The sequence below is a fragment of the Oryzias latipes genome, chromosome 19, assembly GCF_053564925.1.
Source record: "Oryzias latipes strain Hd-rR chromosome 19, Olatipes_Hd-rR_3.1".
NCBI lineage: Eukaryota > Metazoa > Chordata > Actinopteri > Beloniformes > Adrianichthyidae > Oryzias > Oryzias latipes.
This window is the reverse complement of record NC_136255.1, coordinates 24694469-24722282: the sequence shown is the minus strand read 5'-3', so window position 1 is coordinate 24722282 and position 27814 is coordinate 24694469. Positions and strand designations below refer to the sequence as shown.

General features: G+C 37.4%; 6 protein-coding genes across 14 annotated transcripts in view; 3 read left to right on the top strand and 3 right to left on the bottom strand.

The window, feature by feature from the left end:
- The first annotated feature begins 943 nt into the window (after positions 1-943).
- hbae4 (hemoglobin alpha embryonic-4) lies at positions 944-4128 on the top strand. Its single transcript, XM_004080139.5, has 3 exons — positions 944-1214; positions 2319-2523; positions 3794-4128. Exons 1-3 carry the CDS (start codon positions 1123-1125, stop codon positions 3920-3922), a joined length of 426 nt encoding a protein of 141 aa, XP_004080187.1. The 5' UTR covers positions 944-1122; the 3' UTR covers positions 3923-4128.
- A 3382-nt stretch (positions 4129-7510) lies between these two features.
- hbbe2 (hemoglobin beta embryonic-2) lies at positions 7511-8252 on the bottom strand. Its single transcript, NM_001278824.1, is given in 3 exon segments — positions 7511-7734; positions 7825-8047; positions 8140-8252. Coding segments are annotated over 3 exon segments (444 nt in total). The 5' UTR covers positions 8232-8252; the 3' UTR covers positions 7511-7605.
- Positions 8253-9886: 1634 nt separating this feature from the next.
- Positions 9887-10835, top strand: hbae5 (hemoglobin, alpha embryonic 5). Its single transcript, NM_001278798.1, is given in 3 exon segments — positions 9887-9993; positions 10343-10550; positions 10630-10835. Coding segments are annotated over 3 exon segments (432 nt in total). The 5' UTR covers positions 9887-9898; the 3' UTR covers positions 10759-10835.
- Positions 10831-16127, bottom strand: LOC101170960 (aquaporin-8). Its single transcript, XM_023949431.2, has 5 exons — positions 15693-16127; positions 13699-13825; positions 13405-13619; positions 11098-11232; positions 10831-10999 (listed from the first exon to the last, which is right to left on the bottom strand). Exons 1-5 carry the CDS (start codon positions 15944-15946, stop codon positions 10954-10956), a joined length of 777 nt encoding a protein of 258 aa, XP_023805199.1. The 5' UTR covers positions 15947-16127; the 3' UTR covers positions 10831-10953.
- A 3910-nt stretch (positions 16128-20037) lies between these two features.
- Positions 20038-24801, bottom strand: lcmt1 (leucine carboxyl methyltransferase 1). Its single transcript, XM_004080143.4, has 11 exons — positions 24425-24801; positions 24104-24195; positions 23592-23713; positions 23414-23490; positions 22814-22875; positions 22629-22731; positions 22112-22232; positions 21874-21975; positions 21698-21789; positions 20568-20665; positions 20038-20435 (listed from the first exon to the last, which is right to left on the bottom strand). The coding sequence occupies exons 1-11, from the start codon at positions 24508-24510 to the stop codon at positions 20413-20415; spliced, it is 978 nt and encodes a 325-aa protein (XP_004080191.2). The 5' UTR covers positions 24511-24801; the 3' UTR covers positions 20038-20412.
- A 1608-nt stretch (positions 24802-26409) lies between these two features.
- arhgap17a (Rho GTPase activating protein 17a) overlaps positions 26410-27814 on the top strand; it is a 30717-nt gene continuing 29312 nt past the window's right edge. For 8 of the 9 annotated variants that reach the window (XM_078937101.1, XM_078937103.1, XM_023949433.2 and 5 more), the window contains exons 1-2: positions 26410-26689; positions 26926-27067. In XM_078937101.1, coding sequence (XP_078793227.1) covers positions 27015-27067 — 53 coding nt within the window. In that variant the 5' untranslated portion in view covers positions 26410-26689; positions 26926-27014. Of the gene's footprint in view, positions 26707-26925; positions 27068-27814 lie in introns of all 9 variants that reach the window. The other variant, XM_078937099.1, reaches the window with a different exon arrangement.

Genomic DNA, 27814 nt, shown 5'->3' with positions numbered 1-27814 from the left:
GTCGATGTTAACAAACAGTGCAGTAAAAACTGCTCTAAACTTGTTAGATTTGGGCAACAAAACTGAGTCTCAAAAGATGACCGCACCTCTCTTTTTTAAACTGACCCTCATGTTTTTTTTATGTGATTTTAGTCTACTTTAACATAAAGAAAGCGTTATTATTTCCATGAATGGTTTGCAGTCATCTGGGCTGCAGGTCCTCTCAATGTTATCAGCTGTTCCCTCAGCAGCAGCTTTGAGCTGCAGATATCCACAGCTACAGCAAAAACACAAATGAGTGGAAAGATTTGAAAATAGGAAATACTTTCTTCAAATAAGTCAAATAAATTATATATATATATATATATATATATATATATATATATATATATATATATATATATATATATATATATATATATATATATATATATATATATATATATATATAAAATTTATTATATATACCAATGGGGAAAGAAAAAGGGTCTGAGCAAGACTTCTAATTTTAAGAAAGACAATTTTAGACACTGGGACATGTTTTCTAAGATAATTTTGCTATTTAAAAACATTTTTGATAAGAATATTTTTCTTGCAAGACAGAAAATAAGACAATTTTTCTTAAAACAAGGGGCTTTTATTTTGTTAAGATTGACTTTTTGCAGTGTAAGAGGCTTTATCTGCATGAGGTTTCTTCCTTTTCCAAAATATTTTTTGGAAAACATTTAAAGTGGACTTCAACTTGGAATTGGTCACTTAAATGTATATTTTTTTTTAAATGCTAACTGCAACTGCTTCAGGTGAAAGTCATTTTTATGTGATTAAAAAAAACCTCCCAGGGAAAAGCCCTAAAAGGAGTCCCCATCATGTTAGTCACGTGGTCATTTTCCAGCACATGAATCCTTCGATAGTGTCCTGGCGTGAGGCCCCCACCCTGCCCTGGCCGCCGTCTGATAACGCCAGCAGGGGAGCGACTCGGCTGCTGAGAACACACTTCAGCAACTGCTGGAATTATAACCTCATCGTCTAGTTTTTATTTTAGTTTTTTACTTTTGAAAGGGGACACAAAATGGTTGATTGAGGCACATCTGTGTGCCTCGTCTCCATTTGGACGCGTAGTTTTGTTTAATCCAACGAGCCACAATGTTGTCAAAGAAGGAGAAACAACTCATACGTGAAATATGGGAAAGACTGACTCCAGTGGCTGAAGACATTGGAGCAGATGCTCTCCTTAGGTATGCTTTTCTTCTTTGCCAAATGCCCCAAAACTAGTCATTCATTTATATATTTCATGTTTACATTAATGTTTATCTTTTTAAGGAGTTACTCACACATTAATAGGCTAATTTTGGCATCTATGCAATATTTTTGACATTATCTCTCTCATCCACATTGCATTCACTTTCATACAAATAAACAATAATCTTTATTAAAAAAAATACATTTATTACCATGAGACATAATCAAATGTCTCATGGTAATAAACGGTTACTAATCATTATCTCTTGTTAACAGACGTTCACTAAGACATGTTAATTCATGATTTTGTACAAGTTGAATGATAGGAGTAGTTAACAGTCATTGCATGGGAAATCAGGTGGTTATTAAACCTAATTACTTGTTAATAAACTGCTAATGCATGTTAATGAATCACTGTTACAAGTTAAATACCTGGTGCACTGTTATTGCATACAGTTCAATAATTAATAACAAATGATCATGCAAACAAAATAATAATAAACATGTATAGATGCTATTTGTTATCACATTGCATGTTAATAATTGGTAAATAAACATAATCACATGTTAATACTCTTCAACCAAAACTTTTCATTGATGTTAATACATGCAAACTAATTATTTTTACTGGCTAAATAACAGGAAGCCGACTGTTATTGCAAACAAACTATTAATAGCTAACAAATTTACGTAAAAATAAACTGTTGAAATATTAAGAAACTAATGCTATTTGGTAGCATGGTGGAGATAATAGCTGGTTACTAGTCATTATTGTTTGTTAACAAACCTCTAATAATGTTAATACATGGTAGTTCATTCTTCTTTCAGGTCACATAGCAGATAAACTGACTGGATTTGCACACAATTAAATAGTTACTGACACATTTTCACAAATTTAAGAAATGTTTAGTGATGCTATCTGTTAGCTTCTTCTAACAATAAAATATCCTTTTTTATAAGTTTATAATTGGATGTAATTAAAATAAAACAATAATTAGTTGTTTTTTTAACATTTCAATGAATTATTGCAAATGCATTGGATATGAATTAAACATTAGTAACTATTAACCACTATTTTTTGCTGTTTTCTTGCACTGCAGGATGTTTGCTTCATATCCAGGCACTAAGACATATTTCTCTCATCTGGACATCGGTCCTGGCTCCGCCCACCTATCCTCCCACGGGAAGAAGATCGTCCTGGCCATCGCAGAGGGAGCCAAAGACATCAGCCAGCTGACCGTCACCCTGGCTCCCCTGCAGACTCTGCACGCCTACCAGCTCCGAATAGATCCCACCAACTTCAAGGTAGGTTTCACCAAAACTTTATTGATTGAACACTCAAAAACCAAAAACAAAGAAGGCCCTCCACATGCCTCCATCATCAGAAATCTGAGGATTCAGCCAATCAAATCATAGCAAGCAGCCAGATGTGAGGCCCTTTTTATTGTGTGGATTGTGAAGAAATGAGAGCAAATCCAGAAAGGGAGGTTCAAGGCAAGGAAAGGAAATCAGTGTGCAAAGATGCAATCTATAAACAAATAAACAAAGAGTATGTGGAAGATCTTTCTGAAGAAAACACTTGAATTAAAGAAGCTAAATATGAACAAATTCAATATTTTCTCCTAAAAATAATCTTTTTTTCACCGTAAAGTCACGTCTGGTCCTGATGGGACTCAAATGTTGCCTTCAGTGAGACATTACAGTCATTTCCCAGATACAAAAGCTTTCACTCCATGATCTATTTAGATGCACCAGATCTACCAGAAACAACTTTTAAATTTGAAATAAAAATTCCCTTTTAAGTGGGAAACTCTCTAGAATAAAATGCAGATTTTTTTAGACATAATCTTTGTAAATATTATCAATGTAGCATAAATAAAGCTTCCAAAAATGTATATTTAGCTTAATAACCAACGGAGAAATGACAGATATTAAAATAATATAACTATGCTTTTACTTTAAAATACCTGTAAATGTGTTTTCGTTGAGTTTAATTATTTGTATAGAGACTTTTTACTCAAAGAATGGTACAAAATCGAATAAGTAAAACTAAGGGAAAGGTTTGATTTCTCTCGAATGTAAAATATATCAAAAGAACTGATAGATGTAAGAAGTTGTGCATTTTTTTCTGAAACAGAAAAGATAATTTGTCACCTAAAAACTAAAAAATGTGAGTAAATAAAAGTTTTGGGGTTGATTTGAAAAATTAGCATCCAAGAAAGACAGAATAGCTTCCCGTAGGTAAGTGTTGGTAGGACATAAAAAATTAGGATCCAAAAGCATTTTAGAAGTTGTTGTTTAAAAAATTAGTGTTTATCTTCTACATTTTTATATTTGGGAACATTGAAAATAGGATAAAATGGGATAAATATAGTAACTCATCCTTTTTTTATTCTTTACTCCTTTTTTATTTAGAAATGTTTAGGTTTTTTTTAAGTATTAACAACAAAAACCTCTTCAGATGGAAATATTCCTCTAACCAAAGAGGTTTTTCCAAACTAGATTCTTTATTTGAGGCAGTAGGTTCCTGATTTCTTCAGTAACCACATTTTGTGTGACCTTTCTTCCCTCACAGCTGCTCTCATACTGTCTGCTTGTCACCCTGGCTTGCTACATGGGCGAAGGATTCACGCCGGAGGCCCACGCCGCCATAGACAAATTCCTGTCGGCTTTTTCGGCTGTCCTCGCCGAAAAATACAGATGAGATTCCCTCATTTCTGGATAGCTCAAAGCTTTTATGTAAAACTATGTGTCCTTATGTTCAAACGTTCTGCCATGTTTACATTGTGTTGCCTACCACAGTTTTGCTCTTGTTTTTAAATTGTAAGCTCCAGACTCTGTCAAAATATGTTATTTTTTGTATAAATTGTTATCTGTTTTCAATCTCTAATAAACAACCGTTCTGAAAAATCTTTATATTTTAATCTTTTTCTTTATCTGTCGAGACAATAATGCAAATAAAATGATAAAATAACTATTATTTTCTCAAATATTACAATAATTTTTATAATTTCATCTTCACGGTTTATAAAGCAAAAAAAAAATCCCACCATGAATGAGGGAGCACCAACATGTTGGTAACCAGGACAACACTACCACCTAGTGGTAAGAGGGTAAGAGGTTTTTTTCATTTTATTAATTTTTATGTTTTTATTCGTGGTTTTCAACCTTAACAAACAAAGACAAAAATTAAGAACCTAGAAGTTAAAGTTTTATTGTGTTCATGTAAAAGGCCAAACTTGTATTTGTGTTACTGGAAGAACCTTTGAATCAATAAACGGCTAGAGCAGAACATCTACCACAAACAAAAGGAAATGAATAAACGTTTTTTTTCTTGTTCCAAACAAATGAAAATTGTCTAATATAAATAATATACAGAGAGATTCCATACATGTTAACTTTCAAGCATAAATTTGCAAGAGTTCACACATTTCTTCTAAAAAGGAAAAACGTCTCGTTTGTGTTTTGCTGGCTTATTTTTTTCCAGTTTCTGTTTTGATGATCTGTTAAAAATAATCTTATCTTTTCTCTTTGAGCTAGTCTGTATTGTTTGCTCTTTCAGCAAACAATACAGACAGTACAATATCAAAACAACAACAACAAAAAAGGGCAAGAAAAAAAAACATAAGAAAAAAGAAAAATAGAAAAAAGAAAAAAAAACCTGCTTATGAGGTTGACTTGTTTATATGCTGTTGAAATAATCAATAAATGGTTGCCATGTTTCATAAAAAATGTTTTCTTGCTGTTTTCTAAATTTAAGTATTGCATTATGTTTCTTACCAAATGAAGATGTGTTGGGGGAAATTTGCTTTTCCAATTAAGTAGGATTAGACATCTAGCCAATAGGGTAACATAATTTAAGACATTTTTTGTTTACTGTTTAAACAAATTCAAGTGGTTGGCACTCCAAATAATCCTGTTATAGGGCCCAATGGAAACTAAACCTTAAATATTAGAGACAATATTTCAAATAGTCTTTGTCCAATAAGGAATGATTTTGTTGCAGTTCCAAAATGTGTAGGACAGTGAGGCAGAAGCGTGTCAACAATAGTTCGCATGACGGGTCCACTCCTAAGAACATTCTTGATAATTTTTTCCTGGACAACTGCAGTCTGTGTAGGATTTTGAACTGGATTTTGAGATTTTAACAGTAAAATCACAAAACGTATCAAGCAAACATGTTTTTCAACTGCTGCAATTATTATCTGCAAGTTCATAAGAGAAATCTAAAATTATTCAGTTTGTTACTGTGTTTTTTAAATAAAGTTGTGCAAAAATTGAATTGAAAGATCATTTTTATTCAGTCATCATGCGAAGAAAAAAAAGCATAAAGGAAGCAGCGTTTCATAATGTGGTAAAAGAGAAAATTACTCTTTAAAATAACTGTATTTCCATTTTATATGAACATTCAAACGTTTTCAGTTCAAGAACAGGTGGCAGCAGAGCTGTCCATGGTGCTGAAACTGATCTATCACTGATATAGAACTGGCCTTGGTGCTGAAAACGTCATTTCTGTCTTTGATCATTCATGTTTCCACTGGCAGACATGGAGATGGATTCAACCTATACAGTTAATAATCGACATAAAAATATTAGCTAATATCATTCTTAAATATCCCCGTCAGTGTTAGTTCTATTTTTTTCCTAACTGATTCAATTTAAGTCGCTGGTATAGTTCGGTTAAGATTCGAACAAATGGTTCCCGGTAATATTCATGTAAATTCTACAAAAAGTGGGTAAATATTTCATCTAGACTCTGCGAAAGTTAAAATCACATTTTTTACTCAGGATATTTTATTTATTCATTTTGAATTCCATAAAGCAACAAAAACAAGAGATCTTGCAAAATGGCTTATGCCTGGGAAATCAAGGGAACAGAAAGAAGAAAACATCTTTTTCAATTCCTTTCACATACTTAGAAAAAGAGTCAAAAAGCAAAAAAGTACTGTATCTAAACATACTGTATATATAAATATCTGCTATATAACATAAAGGTATTCTTGTACTTTACATTTAAACATTATGTTTGTATGTTGTTTGTAAGGGAATTAAACAGCAATGTTCACTGATTGTATCTTTGTTTTTTAAGCTGTTTTGGGATTTTATTTTCTTTAATTGGTTGTTTTTTTCTCGTATTCTGACTCCTTAAAATGTTTTTTTTATTAGTGTTTGAACATAAAAAACATTCTGATTTATGTTTTTATGCAGCTTCATTCTGACAGGTATATATGAAAAACAACAAATGTCACTAGATAAACAGAATTGAAGAAACAAAACCGAATAGAGCTGTTTTGCAGTTTCTGTGCAGAAATTGGGGTAGTCTTCTGTGTGGGTGGGGCCAGTAAGTTATGGGTGTTGTAGTTTGTGCAGAAAAGCAATTTCTTCTTGTGTCTCATTGACAGCATGAATATTTTTCATAATTGCAGCTGACAGGAAAAGCTAAAGCTTAACAAACAAATGGGAAAAAATGTAAAACAAAGGTAAAAATTCCACAATATTGATTCCCCACCTAAAGGTGTTCAGAAGATTCTTTGTTCGTGTGAAAAATTCTACCTCTGAATAGATTTTGGCACATGATAAAATAAGCAATTAAAGGACATAAGAAATTAAAAGAATAAGAATAAGGAATTAAAGGAAAAACTGTTAAAGAAGAATGTTTTAAATATTAATAGAACAAAAACTACTAATGTGGATAAAATAACTTACCTTAATGTATAGTTCAAACACATACAGTAAAGATTTAAACAGTTTAAATTAAAGATAAAAGTACATTTTAAATTCTCATAACTTCTAAACCGGGCTCTGGATGAAAAGAACATTGATATTTAGGTAAGACAGAATGGATAAAAGTACTTATTTTTACTAAAATATTTTCATTGCACAACAGTTTTACACTTTTTAAAATGTTGCAAGTAAAATAAGATGGAAAAGGAATATTAACCAGGATAGTTGTGCCAAACTTCTAACTTTTATGTTCAGTTTAATGCAAATATTACTGTACATTTGAAGTTTGGTCATAATTATTGTTTTTTGAAACTAAGTATAACTTGATTATCAATATAAAACTGTGCCAAAGTATATTCAAAGTTGAAGAAATTTAACGGAATGAGATTTTCTGTTTCATGGGAAGTGATGGTTCATTTGGTGCTTGTTTCTCGTCTGATCTTGTTTTCTGCAAACTCCTCATAGCAGCAAATGCAGCTCTGGTTTCTTTTAGCTGAAAGGTGATGCTCAGCTGATCCCTACACTTTATTCTCCTTCCTCCGACTCAAAAACAAGGACAACAGCGTGGTTTTGCTTTGGAGGGCTTTTATTTCTTCATTTGGAAGGAGGTAACACACATGAACAGAGGCCAGAGCTCCTCTCCAGTTGCGCAGGCAGCTGACTTTAGTGGTACTGCCTTCCCAGAGCGGACACCACCACGGCCAAGAACTTCTGGAAGGTTGCCTGAATCTCTGGGCTGAAGGCGGAGCCCAGTTTGGCGGCAATGACGATGGTCAAGCAGTCAGCCAGCAGCTGCGGGGAGATGGAGAGACACCGTTACGCACGTCCGCACGCAGGCGCGACTTTCTCCACGGGGTCCCGCCGTGGGTTTGTGACGTTTACCTTGAAGTTGTCGGGGTCCACGTGCAGCTTCTCGGAGTGCAGCACGCTCAGCTCGGCGTAGGTGGCCTTGATGTTGTCCATGTTCTTCACGGCGCGGTCCAGACCGTGCAGGACCTTGGTGCCGTGGGCGGCGATGTTCGGGTTGGTCTTGATGGCTTCGGCGTTGTAGAGGTTACCGAAGCTGGCAAAGTACCTCTGAGTCCAGGGGTAGACGATCAGACACCTGAAGGAGGAAAAATAAAATTAAAAAGAGGAGAAGGTGAACCAGGAGCGCAGAAAGGACCCCCCCGGACCCGCAGCAGGTTGTCTTCTCACCTGCTGAGAGCCTTGGAGCCCACGTCTTCATAGTCCAGGTTGCCGAAGATGTTGGTGATGATGCTGCGCTCCTGCTCGGTCCACTCAACCATGGCGGCGTTTTTGTCTTTTACTTCAGGCTTGAGAAAAAAGGCTGAATGGCGCATCACCCCCACGGGGGTCTATTTAAATGCCCCAAAGCTCCCCACGCCCTGCAGGAGGCCGACTTGATAGGCTGGAGATGATGCACTTCAGATAAACAGAAAACATCTCCAGAACCTTCTGGAAGAGTCCAGACCTCATCCTCCCTTATTTCTGTTTTTATTTAGACTCTTGAGAAGTTTTGGAGAATTTTTCACCTTAATCCCAAACTTCTAAATTGATTTTTATTTTTTTTGCAGTAATCAAATTAATTTGAGCCTAATTCAAACTAAATTCGAAAAGAAGTATTCTTATTTTCCTTTAAGTAACAAATTATTATAGGGTTATTTAATTATACAGCATCAATAATATACAAATTAAAAAAAAATAAGCATTTAGATATCAGCATCATAACAATTTTACAAATTGGCGTTAAAATGTTTACTAAAAGAAAAACGCCGTTTTTGTGCAATGAACATTGTGTAATTCACAATTGTGTCATATATTTAGAGCTCTAAAATTAGAATTATTATTCTAAAAAACTCTGTGAGTTTGTTCCCACATGCTTCGTTTTACTCATTTCTTCCTTTTTTCAGAAGCAGTTTGACAGCCTTCCAGACTGTTATCACTTCAGCCACACTGCTGTTATCTGCAGCAGCGCGCGCTCCGCCCCTGCGCCGCGTGCCAACTTTGCAGGCCTTTTGGTGAAAAACCAAAGAGGCTGATTGATAAACACCGCCTGCACAGCCCACTCCTCCTTGATAGGAAATAAATGAATGATGACAGCCAAAAACGGGCTAATTAAAAAAAAATGAAACCACTGATAAATCTGGAAAATATTTTTCGTCCGTGTATGATTTTAAAACAAAATGATAACAAATTAATTTAAGTGATATTTTACTATATTTATATAATTTCTAGCCATGTGTTTCTACTATTTAACAGATTTTTTTTTATCTGAATCCATTTTGAATTTCACATTTTCCATAATTGTAATAGATTTTGGTGATTATGTATAAATATTTTAAATTGTACTTTATTTAGGATTTGTTTTCTTTAGAGCCACTCTCTCCTCTAATTGTCTTTCATTTGATTTTCTGGAGTATTTGGTATTTTGGCTCCTAATTTGAAGGAAAATAACATAAAATTTTAAAAAGCGTCAAAACAAACTTGTTTGTTGTGATTTATGTCCAACAACTTTTCATGCAATTTAAATTATTTTGAAATAATGTGTGTATCATGACGTAATTATGTTAAATTAATGTCCTATTGTGTTGAATATTTTTTTCTTTACTTCTATGTTTTGAACCTTAAAGGCTGTCACTCCCGCCGTGACCTATGCTGACCCCAGTTGACCCTTGGGCTCCCCTGCTGCGACCCTGGAGTCAGAGACTCTCAGCTCACGTAAACGATGGTGTTTCTGGCCAACCGACGCCCATGATGGGGGCTGATAGCGCCCCTCCAGCTGGCATCCCGCCACTGAAGCTTCTATCAGGCCTGCCTGTGCGGCTCCGCGTGCGTCATGGACGCGCCTTGGCACAGGTTCGCATGGGTGTGACTTTGGGGGGCAAATGAATTTAAGAAGAAGGCCAGAGAGAGCGCATCACCATCTGATTCAGGTTCGAGAGCAGCAGAGAGGATGAGTTTGACAGAGAAGGACAAAGCTGCCGTCAAGGCCCTTTGGGCCAAAATCTCCAAGTCCGCTGATGCGATTGGTGCTGACGCTCTGAGCAGGTAAGAGAGGAGCTGAGGGGAGCTGGAAACTGATCCTCAAAGATAAACACTTCATACTTTGACTTTTCACAAGTCTGGTCATCCTGGATTTTTCCAACTTAGACTTCATAAATCTGCGCGTTTTTGCATTTAATTCATCATTGAATGTTTAAAATGTAAAATTTAATATTAAGACAGATATATCTGCATGCTCCAGGTGAGGTTTAAACTCACAACCTCGGCATTTCTCACGAGCTACTGTCTTATAAGTACCGCCCGCTGACCGGTTGCACTGGAGCATGCGTAAAAGCTACAAGTACACATTCTTTTCTTATATAAAACGTTGTTTTATTGGGTTATCTCCCCACAGGATGCTTCTTGTGTATCCCCAAACCAAGACCTACTTCTCCCACTGGCCAGACACGAAGGCTGGTTCCGAGCCCGTGAAGAAGCACGGCAAGAAGATCATGGGTGGGGTCGGTCTGGCCGTGTCCAAGATCGACGACCTGGCCGCCGGCCTGCTGGAGCTCAGCGAGCTGCACGCCTTCAAGCTGCGGGTTGACCCGGCCAACTTCAAGGTACATAGGACGCAGGCTTTGGAGTTCACCTGGAGAGTTGACCCTGGCAGAACTAAACCCGTTTTTCCCTCCCACGCAGCTCCTGGCGCACTGCCTCCAGGTGGTCATCGCCAACATGTTCCCCAAGGATTTCACCCCGGAGGCCCACGTGGCTTGTGATAAGTTCCTGGCCAACGTGGCTTTGGCTCTTTCTGAGAAATACCGCTAAAGATTCTGCAGCGGGAAGCCCGGTCCAAACCATGAGAACCAACAGCAAGAACCCACAAAAATAAACAATAAATCAAAGCGCATTTGTCTTTTTTTATTTTACACTGCTTAGAAAAAAAGGGCACAATAGACACTGATAACAGTTTACTAGTTGATTCTCACCTGTGTGATAATAAACACACAATAAAGGCTGGAATTAAGATTTTACTATGATGCGTAATTTATTATCTCCCAGAACGAGCCTGAAAGAGGAGAGAGAGAGAGGCGAGATTAGGTTTATCACGGGGGGGGGGGGGGGGGGGATTTTCTGCAAGGTCATTTTTTATGAAGGCTGCCATACCGGAGCAGAGCTGCTGCCAGGAGGCCTCCTCCGATGGGCCCCACCCAGTACACCCAGTGGTAGGTCCAGTAGTTGGCCATCACGGCGGGGCCAAAAGCCCGGGCGGGGTTCAGACACGTCCCGGACACGTCCCCGCTGCCACCGCAAGGGAAGCATCCAAAACAGAAGAAAACGGATCGTTTAATTATCTTTTTTTTATTGTGATGCATAAAAACAAATAAACAAACAAATAAGCTGTGAAAAAAAAAACATTAAAACCTTAACAAAAAAAAACCTAAAACATTAAATGAAATATGAATTTTGGCATTAAAACACATAAAAATTATTAAAAAAAGTTTTAGAAAATAAATCAAATCTTAGCAGGACAAACCCACAGTTAAGCTCCGCCTCTGCATATCAACAAAGAGGTTTAATTGTGAAGTTATTAAAAATTAACGTTTAAAATTATAATTCCATATATTATAAGATGTCCAAGTCCAATGAAGATGGTGTTTTTAACATGTGCTGATGATGGAGGACATGTAAGTAAATTAAGTTTAAAACAGCATTTCTGGGTGTTTCTTTATTCAGATCATTCTGGATCAGGAGCAGATGAAAAAATCGTTTTTATGACGTACGCTGCATTCTAGAAAACAACACAGGGTTTAGGATTTTGGCTTAAAACAACATAATCATAATTAAAACACCACTGGGAACGCTTTGATGATCGGACTGAGAGTTTAAAGATGAAAACCGCTGACTGCAAGGTTGAAGGTTCAATTCCTGGGAAAGGACAATGTTCAGCTGTGTTGCTCTCAGCCTGAACCAGACTGCACTCTCATTGTGTCATCACTGCATATAGGCATTTCTCAAGTGGGAATTGAACAGGAGAACTAAGCAGGAACTTCCGGGTTGAAGCTAATTCAAGATGAAAAAGACTGGAGTAGGTTATCGAATGACTTGTTACACAACGTTACTAATGTTGATGGGCAAATATCTTTGAATATATAGCAAACGTTTATATATATTTTTTTGTCTTCTTTACCAGATTTGACCTTTTTTTCACAATTTTTGCTTCAACAGAAACTTCTTGTATTGTATATTTTAGTATTTAGCATTTTAAAAACAAAGCGGGTTTCGTTTCTTGTCTATTTTTTGTTTTGTTTTAGAAGCGCTGCTCTTTTTGGGTGACAAAAGGGAAATCTTATTGAGCAGTCTTAAGACTTTTGCTTTTTTTAAATGATCCAAATTGTAAGAGGCTGCAGTTTAGTCACAATTTCATGAATTAGGACTAAAAAATTCAATACGAATGACGTTTCATGGCAAAACCCATAAGAAAAATGATTTTATAACAACAATAAATGAAATGATTGCATTTTTCAACCCCCGTCTTGAGTATGATTGACTTTATTTATCAGTTATTGGGATAACAGTTCTGTTTATTAACCGTTCAGGAGCAGCTTTAGAACTAAAAACTCAGTAAATACAGTAATAAAACAGTGTTTGTGTCCATCAGGGGCTAAACTTCCCCTCCTGTTGCTTTACTTGTCACTTAAACAAACTTTGAGTTTTAGCACAACGTTGTCATTTGAAAAACGTCCATAAATCAAGTATTTTGAGTCCTATAAACAGCTTTTATTTTTGTTTTCGCCACATTTCTCAACCAGCTGAGGGTTCAATGGCATCATAAACCAGATAAACATAGTTTATAGTTTATAGAGCATAGTTCAAAGATATCCTTTTAGCAAGTCACGTAGTATAGAAATGTCAAAGTGTGTAGAGAAAGGAGTCCAGTTTGGAGGCTTTTTTGGTTTCTTTTCTTCATGTGTGAGAGCGGAGCCCACGCTGGATGTTTCAGAAATATCCTCAAATATCACTCATTTCTACATCTGAAGTAATGTTTGCAATGAAAGTCAATAAAGGCAGAAAAATGGTGTTTTTCATCTTTTGCTCTATTTTCAAAGCTCATGTTTATGCTGTTTTTAGCCTAAATCAAAAATGGCGAGCAATATTCACGCTATCCGGCTGGGCAGTTTAGAGCCAGATGCCGGTTCGGATGAGGAAATTCAAGACGTTCTTGGATCTAGTTGTCTACAAGCAGAATGAATCAAAATGGAGTGGAGCAGGGAGCTTGTTGCCCACCTAGCGTATGTTTTAAACAGCATTTTTTCGTCTGCTCCTGATTCACAACAGTTTAAATAAAGAAATTTTCAGAAATGCAATTTTAAGATGATTTTTTTTAAATATTTGCTCTCCATCATCAGAAAAAACACCATTTTCCTCCGAGTGCGTCTTTCAAAGTTTACCCTTGTGGCGTTTTGTCCTCACCCCGCCAAAATGTTGATGGTGACCGTGCAGCCCACCAGGAACGGGGCGAGGGGGGTTTTTGTCTTGCCATTGACCGCCACCATCAGCACCACCATGGTCACCAGACACGTCATGGCCACCTCCCCAAAGATGGCTCTGGACAGCTGCGCCTCGGACTTGAGGATGTCAAAAGCTGCTCCCGAGGCGTTGATGTAGCGGTCCGGGGGGGTCATCAGCTGCGAGGACAAAAAGGGGCGAATGAGGAATAAACATCTTTGAATGTTCTGACGGCATTGCCTTCATTCTTCAGCTGACCTTGGCCATTCCAGCTCCAAGCACCCCTCCAATCAGCTGACTGATGAGGTAGGGCGCCACCATTGTCAGTCGCATGCCTCCACACAGGTATATGGCGATGGTGAAGGGGGGGTTGAAATGTGAGCCACTTCAGAGATAGGAAACAAGTAGCAAAATCATGTGACCAATTCCACTCAAAAGTCCCATCTGATCTATTGTGAAAGCGTTCCCAGTGCTCTTTTGTTCATGATGACGCCGTTTTTAGCCCAAATCTAAAAATCTGTGTCGTTTTCTTGGACATAGTTTCTGCAGAGCGGCAGGAGTTCATTAGAAATTCACCTCTGAGTTGTGGTTGGGACAATTGGCACGGAGTAAGCTCATTTCCCATCATTCCTTTTGCTTGCATGCTTTTATTTCTTCTAGTTTAGATTGTTTTAATTCGCTTTTTATCTGTTTTAAAGGGTCTAAATAATGTAAAATCCGCTTTTCTGAGCTTTTAAGGGTATTATCATTTGTTAAAATACCCCAAAGCTGTATTTTTGATCCGTTCAGGCATTTCAGAGCATTCCTCTGAAACCCTGCTCTCTGAGCAGCAGCCCCTCCCAATCCACGAAAACGAGGGGATCCTCACATTGTGACATCACAAAGTGAGGACCCGCCCCTTCCAGGACGAGTCTGTGCTGCCTGCCCCGCCTCCAGGCTAACACACGCTGAGCTCAAGGTTGACGTCATGAAATGGGCGGCACCCACAAAGAGCGAAAGGCGGAGCCTCAGAAATGAAATCAAGTGATCTTACTTTTGGGCGAGACAAAAATCTGGGAAAATAACTCCTATTTCATCAGAAATTGTTCTTTATTGTGCCAAAGGTATAATCAAATATATGGATATAAGAGAAGTGTTAACAAAATCTCCCTAAAATGTCTGCAACTTGTTCAAACGGCTTTTAACAGGAACCAATTAAGCCGCACATAGAACTCCTTTAGTGTCTGTCTTCTTTACATCGGCTCCCAGTTCAATGTAGAGTTGATTTTAAAATTGTACTTCTCATATTGCTGACATTGCTGACCTTTTAACCTCCTACTCTTCGGCCCGGTCCCTGTGATCTTCAAACCAAAAGCTTTTAAAAATTCCCCCCAAAAAACCTGCTATAAAGCCAGAGGAGTTGCTCCTCGTCTCTGGAACGCCGTCCCTTTGACATCACGACAGATCCACGCCGTTGAGGGTTTATAGACAAGACATTTTTATTCAGAAGACCTTGTAGTTGATCTAATTTATCCTTTTAGTGTTATTTACTTTGTCATTTACTCACATGTACTTACTTCAGGTCGAGTCACGCACCCACAACGTACATTTTGCGCAGTTTCCACGTAGGAAATTTGGGTCTTCGGTAATACATGCCTGATCTACGTATTTTATAAGTGTTTCTTGCGTTCTTCATTCGTGGATGTGCGCAGATGTCCGTTGAAGGTTCCAGCCGACGGGTCTTTAGTTTACATGAATTCTGTTTAGAGCCGTTCAACATTTATAATTGAGAATTATGTTGTTTACCGTATTTTCCGTAGTTTATACGCAATAATTGCATAAAATGTGCACACTCATCCGTGATCCATCTGTGGAATTTTCACGTAAAGACCACAACTTTTCTCACTTTTTCCACGAACGTATGCGTATGACCATTTCTCACCATTTTTCACATTAGCAGTGCAACAGAAATGGTGAACAATATCGAAGTTATCCAGCTGTTTTCAGCCACGACCGAGGAAAACAAAGATGTTCATGGATCTATCTGTCTGCAAGTGGATGCATCGGAATGAAGCGAAGCGGGGAGACTTCTGCCCGCCCATTTTAGTTGGATTTTCTCATCTGCTCCTGATTCATCCTGATTGAAATAGAAAAAATACTCAGAAATGCATTTTAAATCTTAATTTTCTTTATATATTTCCTCCGTCATTGGAAAAATGCTTCAAGAACATGTTGACGGCACCATTTTTATTGAAGTGGGTCAAACAGTTTACCTGATGTTGTCCATGACCGCCACCATCACCGCCACCGCCAGCCCGTGAACCAGAGCCGGCTGCAGCCGTCCAGCTGCTGGCACGTTCTCGATGACCGACACACAACCAATGAAGACGAAAAACATGGTGCCCACGATCTCAGCCAGGCAGGGCTGGTACAACCTCTCAAATTTACTGGGAGGCTTAGCAGCGGCGGGTTTCTTTCCCTTCTCCATGAGAGCCGAATCCACGTCCTCCAGGTCCATTTTCTCCATGACCGAGTCTTTGCTCGCAGGAAGCTTCTCCCAGCTCCAATCCTCCAACTGAGTCAGGGAACCTGCAACGGTTATATATAACACCTGCTTTTGTTGGGGCTCATAAAGCAAAGATCTGCAGGATAATCAAGAATCTCCACCCATGATTCAATCATGAGGGATCTGACACGTCTTCAGCTTTGCCAAGTCAGTTATAACGCTCTTAAAAAGGTGACTCCATAAACGACTCTGTCCAAAATGACAATAAAGTGACGATAAAGTTCAAAGCAGGACATTAGTGGTTATGGTTGACCACAATAAACAGGATCAGGCTGACATTCCACAGGTTAAAGTGTTATTTATTCACAATAATCACCACCTCTGCTTTATCTGGCTGCACAGGCCGGCCTGCAATGACTCAGAGCAGCCCAAACAGATAAGGCAGGACGCTTTGCAGGACGTCCAAGGGTTTAGTGCCTCACTGCTCTCTGCAGACTTTCTGAATCCAGTCAGGGACATGCAATAACAGGCTGATAGTCTTATGTTCTTTTAAAGAATTTACACGCATTGCTTCTATGTTTGCTGCTTAACTTTACAACCACGTTTCACACAGTGACACTCCGTTACAGGAAGTTCTTCCATTTTATGTATTTTATTTGACACCTTTGAAGGGTTTATTGTTGACCAGCCCAAAAGAATGTTGTTGTTTTTGTGCATTTAATGAACCGAATAGAGATCCAAGCCCCTTTTTTACTGTTAGGATCCATGTTTTATTTGATTTTGGATGAGCCTTATGGTTCAGACTGTATGGATAGAGGATCTACAGCATGTTTTATGTGTTTCCACTCCAATTTACACTGCAAACTGTTTGATATTTGCCAAGATTCAAGATATTTTTTCACGTTTTAAGTTGTTTTAACTTCGTTTTGCTCTACGTCTTTACAAGCGTTTTATCAGACGCAGCACAGTTGGTCTCATTAAGGTCTGGAATTAAGGAAATTATTATTAAAATGAGTCAAAATCCTTTTTTCTTCAAGGTCTTGACGATAGAAAAACCTGACTTAATGTTAAGGATGTAATTTTGAATTCTAAAAATGTTGACTGTCATTTCTTTTAAAACAAAAACATAGATTTGTCTTCAAAAACAAGTGCTCATTTTAGATTTTACCAGGATTTATTAAGGTGGACAATTATTGTTTTCGTTTTGTTCATATTTTGTTCTAAAAGGAGTCATTTCCACTCATTAGACTAGGTTTTTTTCCAACTGTAATCAAAATAAACTACAACTAGGTTCATTAAAACTCCAAAAATACAAGCTTTTTGCTTAGAACTTAAATAAATTCCTATTAATGGGCTTTAAAACATTCAATTTGAAGTAACAGTTAATATTTTTAGCTCATTTTTCCCCTTTTGAATCCTTTTGTTGTTTCTAAATTTTGATATTTTTTTAAAAGGTAAAATTACAGATAATTTAACTATTTCCAAGTGGTTTTTTTCCTTAAGATTAGTGTTTTCTTTCCTATTTCTTTATCTTTCTGCGTGATATATTATGATCCCATAAAACAATCAAAGTTTAGGCTGAAAGTCTTTGAATCCATCAGATTTAATTCACCTGATCAAAGAAATCAAAGAAAACTAAACATGAAAATATGTTCTGTGCTTTATCTTTGCTTCATGGCTTTTCTCAATTGGCTGCAATTAATAAAAGATATTTATTCATTTAAAAAAAATGAAATGATTGCCGTGTGCACCGGCTGGAATAACAAAGGGACAACTGCATGTCATCTCCAAAAGGTTTCAAAGCTACAGCTTCTGATGGGATTGCATTAATGCATTCAGCTAAAGTTTTTTCCAAGTCTCCACAAACATAAAGACAATTTTCAACATTTAAATACAGAATAAGACATTTCTTTAAAAAAATCCGATCTGGGAGACAAAAGTCAAAATGTATTGGGCTTAAACTGAAAAAACAAGGGGTATTATCAGAATCAGAATCCTTTATTGTCATTGAACATGGTATTACAATGAAATTATAGGAGTCTTGGAGTGATGAAAATAAAATAAAAATATTATAAATCACATCTAATCAAAAGTATGTACAATATGTACATACATTATAAGTCCAATATTTTGTTCCAAAATACCAAAAACCTGTTTTCCAGAACCAAAAAGCCGATTGATGATAAAAATAAAAATAATTCTGGAGAGTTTACAAACTTTTTAGGGACCAAAGTTTTAGACTCAGGGGTATTTCTGTGTCATTTTAAAGATAATTTGTAAAAAAAAATAAATAAATAAAAAAAAATAAAAACATTTAAAAAAAAACAGACATAGAAAAGGTATAACATAAAAATAAACTTTCTTTTTTTTAATCTGTGGTAAAATATGTCATTTTAAGTCCATTCTGACAGATTAATAAAGTGTGAATCTAGATTTGCATTCATATTTTTTAAACATTTTCATGGTTGTCTCCAAATTCTGGATTTTGTTTTTGGTCGTCATCAAAGTCTTTTTTATGAACATTTTTACATAAAACAGCAGCAAAACATATTCAGCAGAATCTGCCGTTCTCATGACGGACAGATTGTAGGCCGCTGTGTGGAAAAAGTCAGCGGTGAAGAAGGCCGTACTCTGAAAGGTCTATCTGCACTGACAGACTCCACAACACACCCTTTAAACCAAAAGACACGCCCACTTCCCAGCCCCATCCCATAAGGTTTTTCAAATGCATCACCAATTTTTGATTGGAATCAATCGACACCCGCCCAGGACATAAAGTATTAGGCAAATCATTTATAAATTCTATTGATAATACTACAAAAACCGCAAGTAAAACAATGAATAAACAGGCTTTAAACGTGTTCATCTTAAAGCTGTAGAGGTGAGAGCAGCTTATTCCACAACCTGCGAATTTCAGCAGAAAAACAGCCTGTAAACTCAGAATTTGTCCATTAATATCTCCATTTTTGCCTTCAAATGTCTTTGATTTTACTCAACTCTTTCGTTAGACCTCTTAGTGTCTAAATGGGTTTTTTATTAGTTGTTGATTTCCGATCTACATCCAGAAGAAACTCCACACATTTAGATACCAAGAACAGCTCAGTTAATGTTTTCCACTCCAGCAAACGGTGGACTTTGCCTCTCGTCTCATTAATGGTGTGATAAATTAGTGACGGCAGCATCTATCTCTGAGTGTGCAAGGAGAGATAAAAGATAAAGTAAAGGAAAAACAGGAGTAACTTCTGTGTGGAAAGACCTCGGAGTGTCTGCACGCATGCAGAGGACATGCAAACTCCACACAGACATGTCCCAAGTCCCAATGGTCTTTGTCTGTCCATAAAAACATATGTAATTATTTAGAATCAAACTCCTTAATTGCTAATATTGTCATCCATATAGTGACATTCCGGGCGGGGCTCTGTCTGTCCGCATTTCCCACAAATTTTCTTAGCACACTTTCCTTTCGGTCCACAAGTAAAAAAGGAAGAAAAAACCAGATTTGAAAAATAGCTGTTTTCTTTCTGCAACTGATTCTATAAAAAAGATTCATCAGGTGGAAATATTTTCCAGGACATGTCACTTGTGTGGCGACATTTCCATCAACTGTCTCTGTAGCTGCAAAGCACAATATCAGGGAAATTAATTGGAATTAAATATAAAGAAAATTAAGCTTGAAATTGCATTTCTGGAGATTTTTTTATCCAAATCAGGAATAGAAAAAAAAAAACATCAAATGTGTGACGTAGAAAACACACCAAGTGGGCCAAAAGCTGATCAATCTACCTGCAGACAAACAGATCCACGATTTTCTCGTCTGACCTGGAATCTGGCTCCAATGTTGCTCGCCATTTTTGTTGCACCGCTGACGTTCGGCTGGGGTGGCGAGGGCCCCGCCCACAAGTCAGAGATGAATTGATAATGAACTCCTGCCTCTCTACAGAAACTATGTCCTAAAAAACAACCGTTTTCTATTGAAAGACATGGTAAAAACAGCCTAATTATCATTTAAAGACCACTTGGAACACTTTGAAAATAGATCTAAAGACTTTAAATTTCTGAAGCCCGACACACACACAGAGTTCATTTTAGACACACATGGAACTAAAAACAGATTCACACAAATAATATGGTTTATTGATGTCACAGATCCGACCGCTTGGTCTCCATTTTAGGTCACAGGGAAACAGAAATAGTCCCTTTTTTACACCAAATACATGCTCACATGCATGGATGCGTCCGACCTATAGGCAGATTGAAAATGGCAGAGCATTTTTAAGAAGGACCGTCTGCCTTTTGAAGGTCGTTTGTTCCTCTTTCATGGAGGGAACTCCTCTGAGACCAAACTAGCACAGCACGCTGGAATCATTTCACACGCTGTAAGACACAAAGTTCAGTCCAAAACATGCCTGAGTCACGTTTTCTACCCAACACGGCTCATGGAGCAGATAGAAGCCCGGGACGCTGACGAAACATGGCCACCTTTTCCCTCAAAACGACACCTGAGACAGACCTGAGGAGACACAAATCATGTCAGAAAGGCAGCACAATAACCAGTTTCAACCAGTGTGACTCAGAGGTAAATCATAAGATAATTAAGCATAAATTAAATCAAGTAACTGCAGGAAAAAGCGCAGGAGGTTACCCAGACGGAGCTTATCCTTGGTGGCCCAGCTGATGCTGTAGTGCTGAAGAAGCTGCTGCAGCAGCTCCCCCTCATCCAGGAACTCCAACCGCTCGATTCTGCAAGAATCACAAACCCATTTGTAAATCACAGAAATGGAAGGAATCAACAAATCTCCCGTTCAGCAGTAAAACATTCAATGTTTGTTTTTTTTTAATCATCATTGCTTTCTCTGCTGCTGCGGATCTTTTTTCCATCTTTAAATAAAAAGTCTCTTAAACTCTCCTTTAATCATAAACTTTTTTTTTAAACCTCTTTCGTTTCTCTACTGTTGAGTCTTCTTTTTTTTAAAGTACAAATAAATCTCTGCATTTTTGTGAAATTCATTTAAATATGTCAAGTTAAATCTAAGAAAAAAAACATTAAATCATTTAGTGTTTTGATAATAAGTTTTTAAAAAATCAGCATAAATGAACCTATTTTATATAATGACAAGACTTTAATAAAAATAAACATTTGGAAATAATAAAAAGAAGCAATATAAGAAGAATTTTGACGTTTTTATGAGCATAAATATGAAAACTTCCCAACGAAAGAAGTTTTTAACGTAATTTTGCTTCATATTTCTTTGTAAAATTCATTTTTTATGCTGTGTATCAGTAGTGACGCTAAATGGAGTCCTGAGTTTAAAGGTTTAAAGGCAGAAAGGTGGTTGTTTGTTTTTTTTCCTCTTTAAGTCTGACATGATTTATTTCAGGCTTTCTTAGAATGTGGTTCTTATCTGAGAAAGATAAACACTTTATATGATCCTAACTCGTAAATTACTTTGAGTAAAAGCAATTGGAATGAAATATAATAAAAGCAAAGTTCTCCACTTTGAAGTCTTGCTGTTCTAGAAATCTCTACTTATACGTTAAAACTAATTTAGTCAGGATTCTGCAACTTTATAAAAGGAAAAATTATACCTTGCTTAAGCATTTAAAAATTTCATATTGTGCTTTCAGAGCTTCTGAGAAAAACTCCTCAAAAACAAGCAGTTTGACATTCTAAGTCAGTCTAAGCTCCTTTTATTTAGCAGAGAAAATATGGCTAATTGTTTATGAGGGCAAACAAAGCAACAAAACAGGACGTCGGTTCTCAGGGTTCCTCACCTTCCCACATCCTCCTGAGGCAGCATGCTGTAGACCGTTATCATATCTAAAGCGCTGGCGTGCTCCCAGCCACTTCTCAGAAAACGCTCCTTCTGCACACAGTAACCACTTCAACATGAGGACCATCCCACGAAAACAACCCAGAATGTCAAGAAACACCTCACGGTTCTGGTTACCTGGAGGTCCAGGGACTGACAGGTCTCCACGCCGGCCAGCATGCACTGGCGGCGCTGCAGGTTCTCGATCATCACCTGCCCAAATCGATCACACATGTTCGCCTTAGAAGAACCAAAAAAAAAAAAAACAGATTAGGGTCTGCTGCCGTCTGTGGAGGTCACATTTTTATCTTTTTCTGCTTTTAACTCATTCACACAAATGAAGAAAAACAAGCTTCTGCCTCCATCTTTTGATCACCTGCTCGTAGTTTATGAACATGGCGCTATGAAAGGTTTCTGCGACCCAGCGGATCAAACCAGAGGACTGAGATGGGGTCATGTAGACCAGGACACATTCTGTCAGGACCAACGTGGGCAACCTGGGAGTGAATAGAAGAGACGCACAGATGAGCCGTCACTGCTTGTACGGAGAGTCGTCCCTGAACATCAACCTTCCTCCACATTCTAAACTCGATGAGCTTCCAAAGCAAACAGGTTCAGGGTTTGAACTACAAAAGCGGGCGTCCTGGATGTGACATCCTCACAAATGAGCCGCCCAGCGGCAGACGACCTGCACTGCAGTCAGCCAGACCCGGACTACAGCGAGTCTTATCTGAGCCCGCTTACAGTCAGAGAACTCAAAGATAAGCGGCAGTTCTTGGACCTCAAAAGCTGTGCTGAGAAAACAAATCAACAACCGACAGACAGACAGAAAGCAGCAGAGGTGGCTTCTTTGCATTTCTGAAACAGGAAAATCTGCTACTCCTTCCACTGACTCTGTGTTCAGCTGGAACTTCTTCAGCTTCTCTTCCATGTCCGAGATATTCCGGAGGTCTGCTCCGATGATGCAGTAACGATCTGAGTCCAGGCTGTGGGCATCTGAAGAAACGCCAGCAGAAAAAAAAAGACTTTCAGTCAAGTGAATTGGCAGAGGATCATAGCAGTGTCTTCAGTTATGTACCCAGCAGAAGGGAGTCCGTCGAGTGCGTCTCAATAATGGGTTTGGACAGTGGAGGTTTTGTCCTGATGGAAGAAAATTGAAAATCACAGTAAAAGAAAAAAAAATCACAATAGCAATAAAGCTATAAATTATTTTGCATCAAGCAGAGATGTAGAATTATTTGTTAATTTTTACAACTTTATTTCCCAAATCAGAATATTTTCTAAATTATTTAGGAACACAAGTAAAATCTACATCCGCAATAAAATCTATTTCCCATCCAATAAAAGTATTATTGTTTTTAATGATTTATAATTATTTATGACAAATTAAGTAGAAGGGGAGAGTAAACAAATACACACTAAAACAGTAAACAAATGTTCCCTCTTCAATTCTAAGCCTCGAATCGAAAATATGGCTCCCTCTAGAGGTTGAATTTGTACATTACAATACTAGAGCAGAAACAAAGTTTAACACAACTAAACTTCAAGTTTACTTGATAAATAAACAGTATTTTTTTTTTTTTGGGGGGGGGGGGGGGGGTAAAATCTTTCTTCATAAATGATAAATGATCATTACCTTTAAAACATAACCTGTGCAAATAAGCTGAGTAAAACTTACTTTATGTAGTGTATTTTCCTCGACACAATAGTAGGAAAGTCAACTTCAAAGAACTTCCGAGGCATTAGGTTATTATCCTGTAAAAGATTAAAAGATAATATCGCTTTTGATGATGCTTTGTTGTTGTTTTTAAGACTTTATTTTAAGTATAATTGCAGCAAGTGGAAGGCTTGCAAACCTTTAACCTCCAAAACGTGGTGTCCAGTCCAGCCCCCAGGTTGATTATTTGACAGTTGCACTGAGTTTTCTTCAGAAATGCGTCAAGGAGAAAGTTGACCCCTTGAACTCGAGCATAATAGCCTGTCAAATCAGACACACACAAAAAATGTGCAACTTTTACCTCTGATTAGGCCTGACTGGCATGTTTTTTTTTTAAACAATAAAAAGAATGTTGGAGAAAAAAACAACAACTTTCAGCTTTCAAATAAATAATATCCCCTTTTATGTTCTTTAGCATCAATTTGGACTCACTAACAAAAAGGCTTACAGGTCGCTTGAGACACAAATTTTATGCGTTCTGTGCACATTTGACAACAGTTTATATCCTGTGCATTATTTTCCAAAGGCCAAACAAGCCCCTCATTAAATAGAAAAGTGGTAAAAACTAGAACATACAGTCAGAATTCATGACAATTCTATCCTAAGTTCAAAGATTTACATAGAAAAACTAGAATTAGTAAGACTGTTTACCTCTGTTGATTTCCGGTGCCTTTCTTTCTCCTACAGATCTTACAAAATACTGAATATATGGATCCTTCCAATAGCCTTTACTGGTAGCAAACCTGAAACAAGGCAAAAAATATATCATATATGAAATATTAGCCATCAATTTTATTTTAGGTTCAAACTTATTTATTCTCGGACCTAAATATTTTTACAAACAGCCTAAGGATATAGATGTACACATAAACATTTGGCATGGGGGGAACTTTTGTGACGTCACACAAACATGGCAAATATTAAAACATTACATTGGCTGTAACGTGTAGGCTGTGGTCCCAAAGTTTTTACCTTTTACAGACGGTTGCATCGTCACAAGTAGCCCTAACTGCTTCATCTGCTGTGTCCGTGTCTGTGAAAGGTTGTCGACTTGCCATGGACGATCTTATTCCTAAATGATTCTGAATTTCACCTGCCTGATGAAGCTAGCAGCAGGAGAACCGCTAAATCATGAAGGACACTCGAGTCTGGGCTTAAAAAACAAACACAGTTATTGTTAGAAGAAACAGGAACGCTGTGATTTAAAGAAAAAAAGGTAGCTGGAGTCTCAGTTAAAAACTAAAATAGGTTTTAGGTCAATTACAGAAAGCTACAAAACGGGGGGAAGGCTAAAAACAAAGTACTCGCCGCTTCTAATGTGTTGACAACTTCTACCGGAAGTATACCGTGATCACATCCGCACACATTTTTCAATTTAAAAGAAATGCTTGATAAACTTTTTCTTTACGTAGCGTCTCTATTTATAATGATGAAGAAAATTTTTAGTGCAAAAACACATTATTTTTTAACACACACACACACAAACATGTGATTATCTTTACATTTTCAGTTATTTTCTTTTCTTGGATAGACGGTTAACATACAGGGGCTTTTAATCTGAAAAGCCCAAGCCTCTTGACACTTTTTTCTCCCCCAAAAACTTTATTCATCACTTAATCCAATACAACAAAGTGCAATGCAACAAAGAACATGCCAGGGGTTATGATGACATTTAATGGAAAAAGGCCATGACCAGTATAAATGTACAGCATCTTCAGGGTGTTCTTGATAAAAGGAGCAGGTAACATCCCGTTTTTTTTTTAAATCTTTGTAGGTATAGTCTGGATGGGTAGAGTCCATGGATTAATTTAAAGGAGATTTTTTTTTCACTTTATTGGTTATTAATATTTTGCTGGCAGATTCCTGATCTTTTTCCACTCTAATAACTAGATTATTCCAATAAGGAAGTACATTGGGAATGGACACAACATCCTTCTGAAAAAGTAAACGTATACGACAATTTGTGTTACGTGAAGAGGAAAAACAAATGTGGCCATTTTTTTTATTTTAGTCAGGTCAATTGGTTAAGCCTTTTGACAGTGTGATGGTTTTTTTTTTTTATCAAATTAAAGCACATGTGTGTCTTTGTAATGACTGAACCTATAATATGTTCAGTCATTCAGGGCATGAACATGTTTACCACATTGGCATTTAGAACTTGCAATATTTAAATAATTGAATATTAAAACGTTGAGCTAAAAAAACAAACTGGAATACAGCATCCAGGAAAAGGTTAAAAGAAAATTAAAACTGTTAGTTTAAAAAAGCTAAGACAAAAAGAAAGATTTTTCAACTTTAACACAAAAATGAACACAAGACGCACTTGAATTGATAGAAACTTGTGTCAAATTTTTAGGAAAATAGAGCAGAGACAGTTAGTATGTTTTCTACAACATCTAAAGATTTTTTTTTAACCCAGACTGTTTGACTGATCTTTGAAACTCACAATAATGCACATCTAAAACATAAAAGGATGCACATACTCTTGAGCATCAAGTGTTCAATATCATAAAAGGATTAAGATTTGAAAATAATGACGTAATCCAGCAACTTTACCCTGACTTACCTCCTTTCTATTTTTATTTTTCATGTATTCATTTAAGGATTTTTTTGTAATATTTTTCTTAGTACATGGAGGCAGAATCTCCTTAATTTTTCTAGTAACTTTATTTTGAAATTTTATAACTTTCCAGGGGTTGATAAAATTATCAAATTCAGTTTTAACTTTACAAAATTATGTTTAAAATTTTCAAGAAAAGAAAAAAAAATAAAGTACTATTTAGAGAGAAAAATATTCATGATGTATAATTAAAATAGCCCAACAAAAAAAGCTGCACAAAAAAATAACAATCATGAAAACAAAGCAAATCACCATTATTTATTTGATTTTATTATTATTTATTATTATTTTATTCAAAAAGGGATCTAACTTCAAGAGAAAATGATTGTATTTATTTGGTCATTTTGTGCTGCCGGCGCTGAGTGAAAGGTGGTGCTGGCCGGCCGTCAGACGCGGACGGACTCTACTTCCTGCGGATCTGTGCGCTGGAAGAGGCGGAGGTGAGTCGCTGCTAGCGCCGCTGCCCGCGCGGCGCACTCGGTTCCCCGCTCTGCTCCGACAGGAAGCAGCCAACGGATTATCCTGCTCGGCTCGGCGGCGCGTTAGCTGGCCGGCTAACGGTAAAGTCAGCAACCGAGGAGGAGGAGCGCCATGAAAAGCCGCCGGAGACGGTGAAAGTTAGTTCCATTCAATTGTTGTACGACTTTAACGAGCGTCATAATCCAGAAAAAAAACAATTTATAATGTCATGACGTCAATAAAAGTGAAACTTTCCTTTTTTTCTTTTTATGTAGAATTACAATTGGAGGGGGGGGCTAGCAAGGGAGCTAGCAAAGCTACAAACTATTTTTAATTAGCTCTCGGCTCCTCAACGGCTTTCGCTTGTTTTTTCTTTTCTTTTTTTCTGTCATAGCGACGGCTTCAGGAGCCCTGCGAACTTCACAACCCAAGCCGGGATTTAAACCGCAGCTTCCGAAGACTTGACCGGCGAGGGACCGAAAAATGAAGAAGCAGTTCAATCGGATGAAGCAGCTCGCCAATCAAACCGTTGGCAGGCAAGTCTAACTCGATCACATCTGTGTGTGTGATGTCCCAGTTTGAGCCCTTTTTTAGGAATTCACAGCCATGTTTTTCAGTGATGCATATTAAAAAGTTAATTTATCCCAGCTTTTATGTATGTGGGGGGATATAAAGTCACATATTTCTTAATTTTTATTCATTGAGAGGACAGACTTTGACTTTTTTTTTTCTTTCTAATCTATTGTGATGCGTTAAGACAACAAGTTCTGAGCTTATGAACCCACTCGGGTTTAAAAAGACTCCCAACAGAGACTCCTCCATGTGGATTAATGGGCTCCTCCAGCGGTGTTGTTGTTTGCCTTTTCCCACTTCCAGACACCATCTCCTTTAGCTTCATCAAATCACCTAACAGATGATCCGGGGTGCAAACATGCTCCTACAACCGCCAACCTTTATGCGGTTGTTATGATGACACCCTGGTGTAATCAGATACTTTAAGGTAGCCATGACTCAACCTGGCATTGTGAGGAAGGTTGTGAAGGTGAGACATGTCCGGGGAGCTCTTCTTCATGATTCCTGGAACCATGTCCGTGGTTGCACAATTGTAAACAGAGTTTGGTGCCGCGGAGCATGTGACTGCTGCAGTGGATGCTACCAGACTGTCACAGGAGATTTTTGACTTAAACGTTATTTTCATGTTTCCCGTCTGAAAATGTAAAATAAGTAACAAAAAAAAAGAGGAAATGATGCATCAAATTCATTCATTTACATTCTCTTTTTCA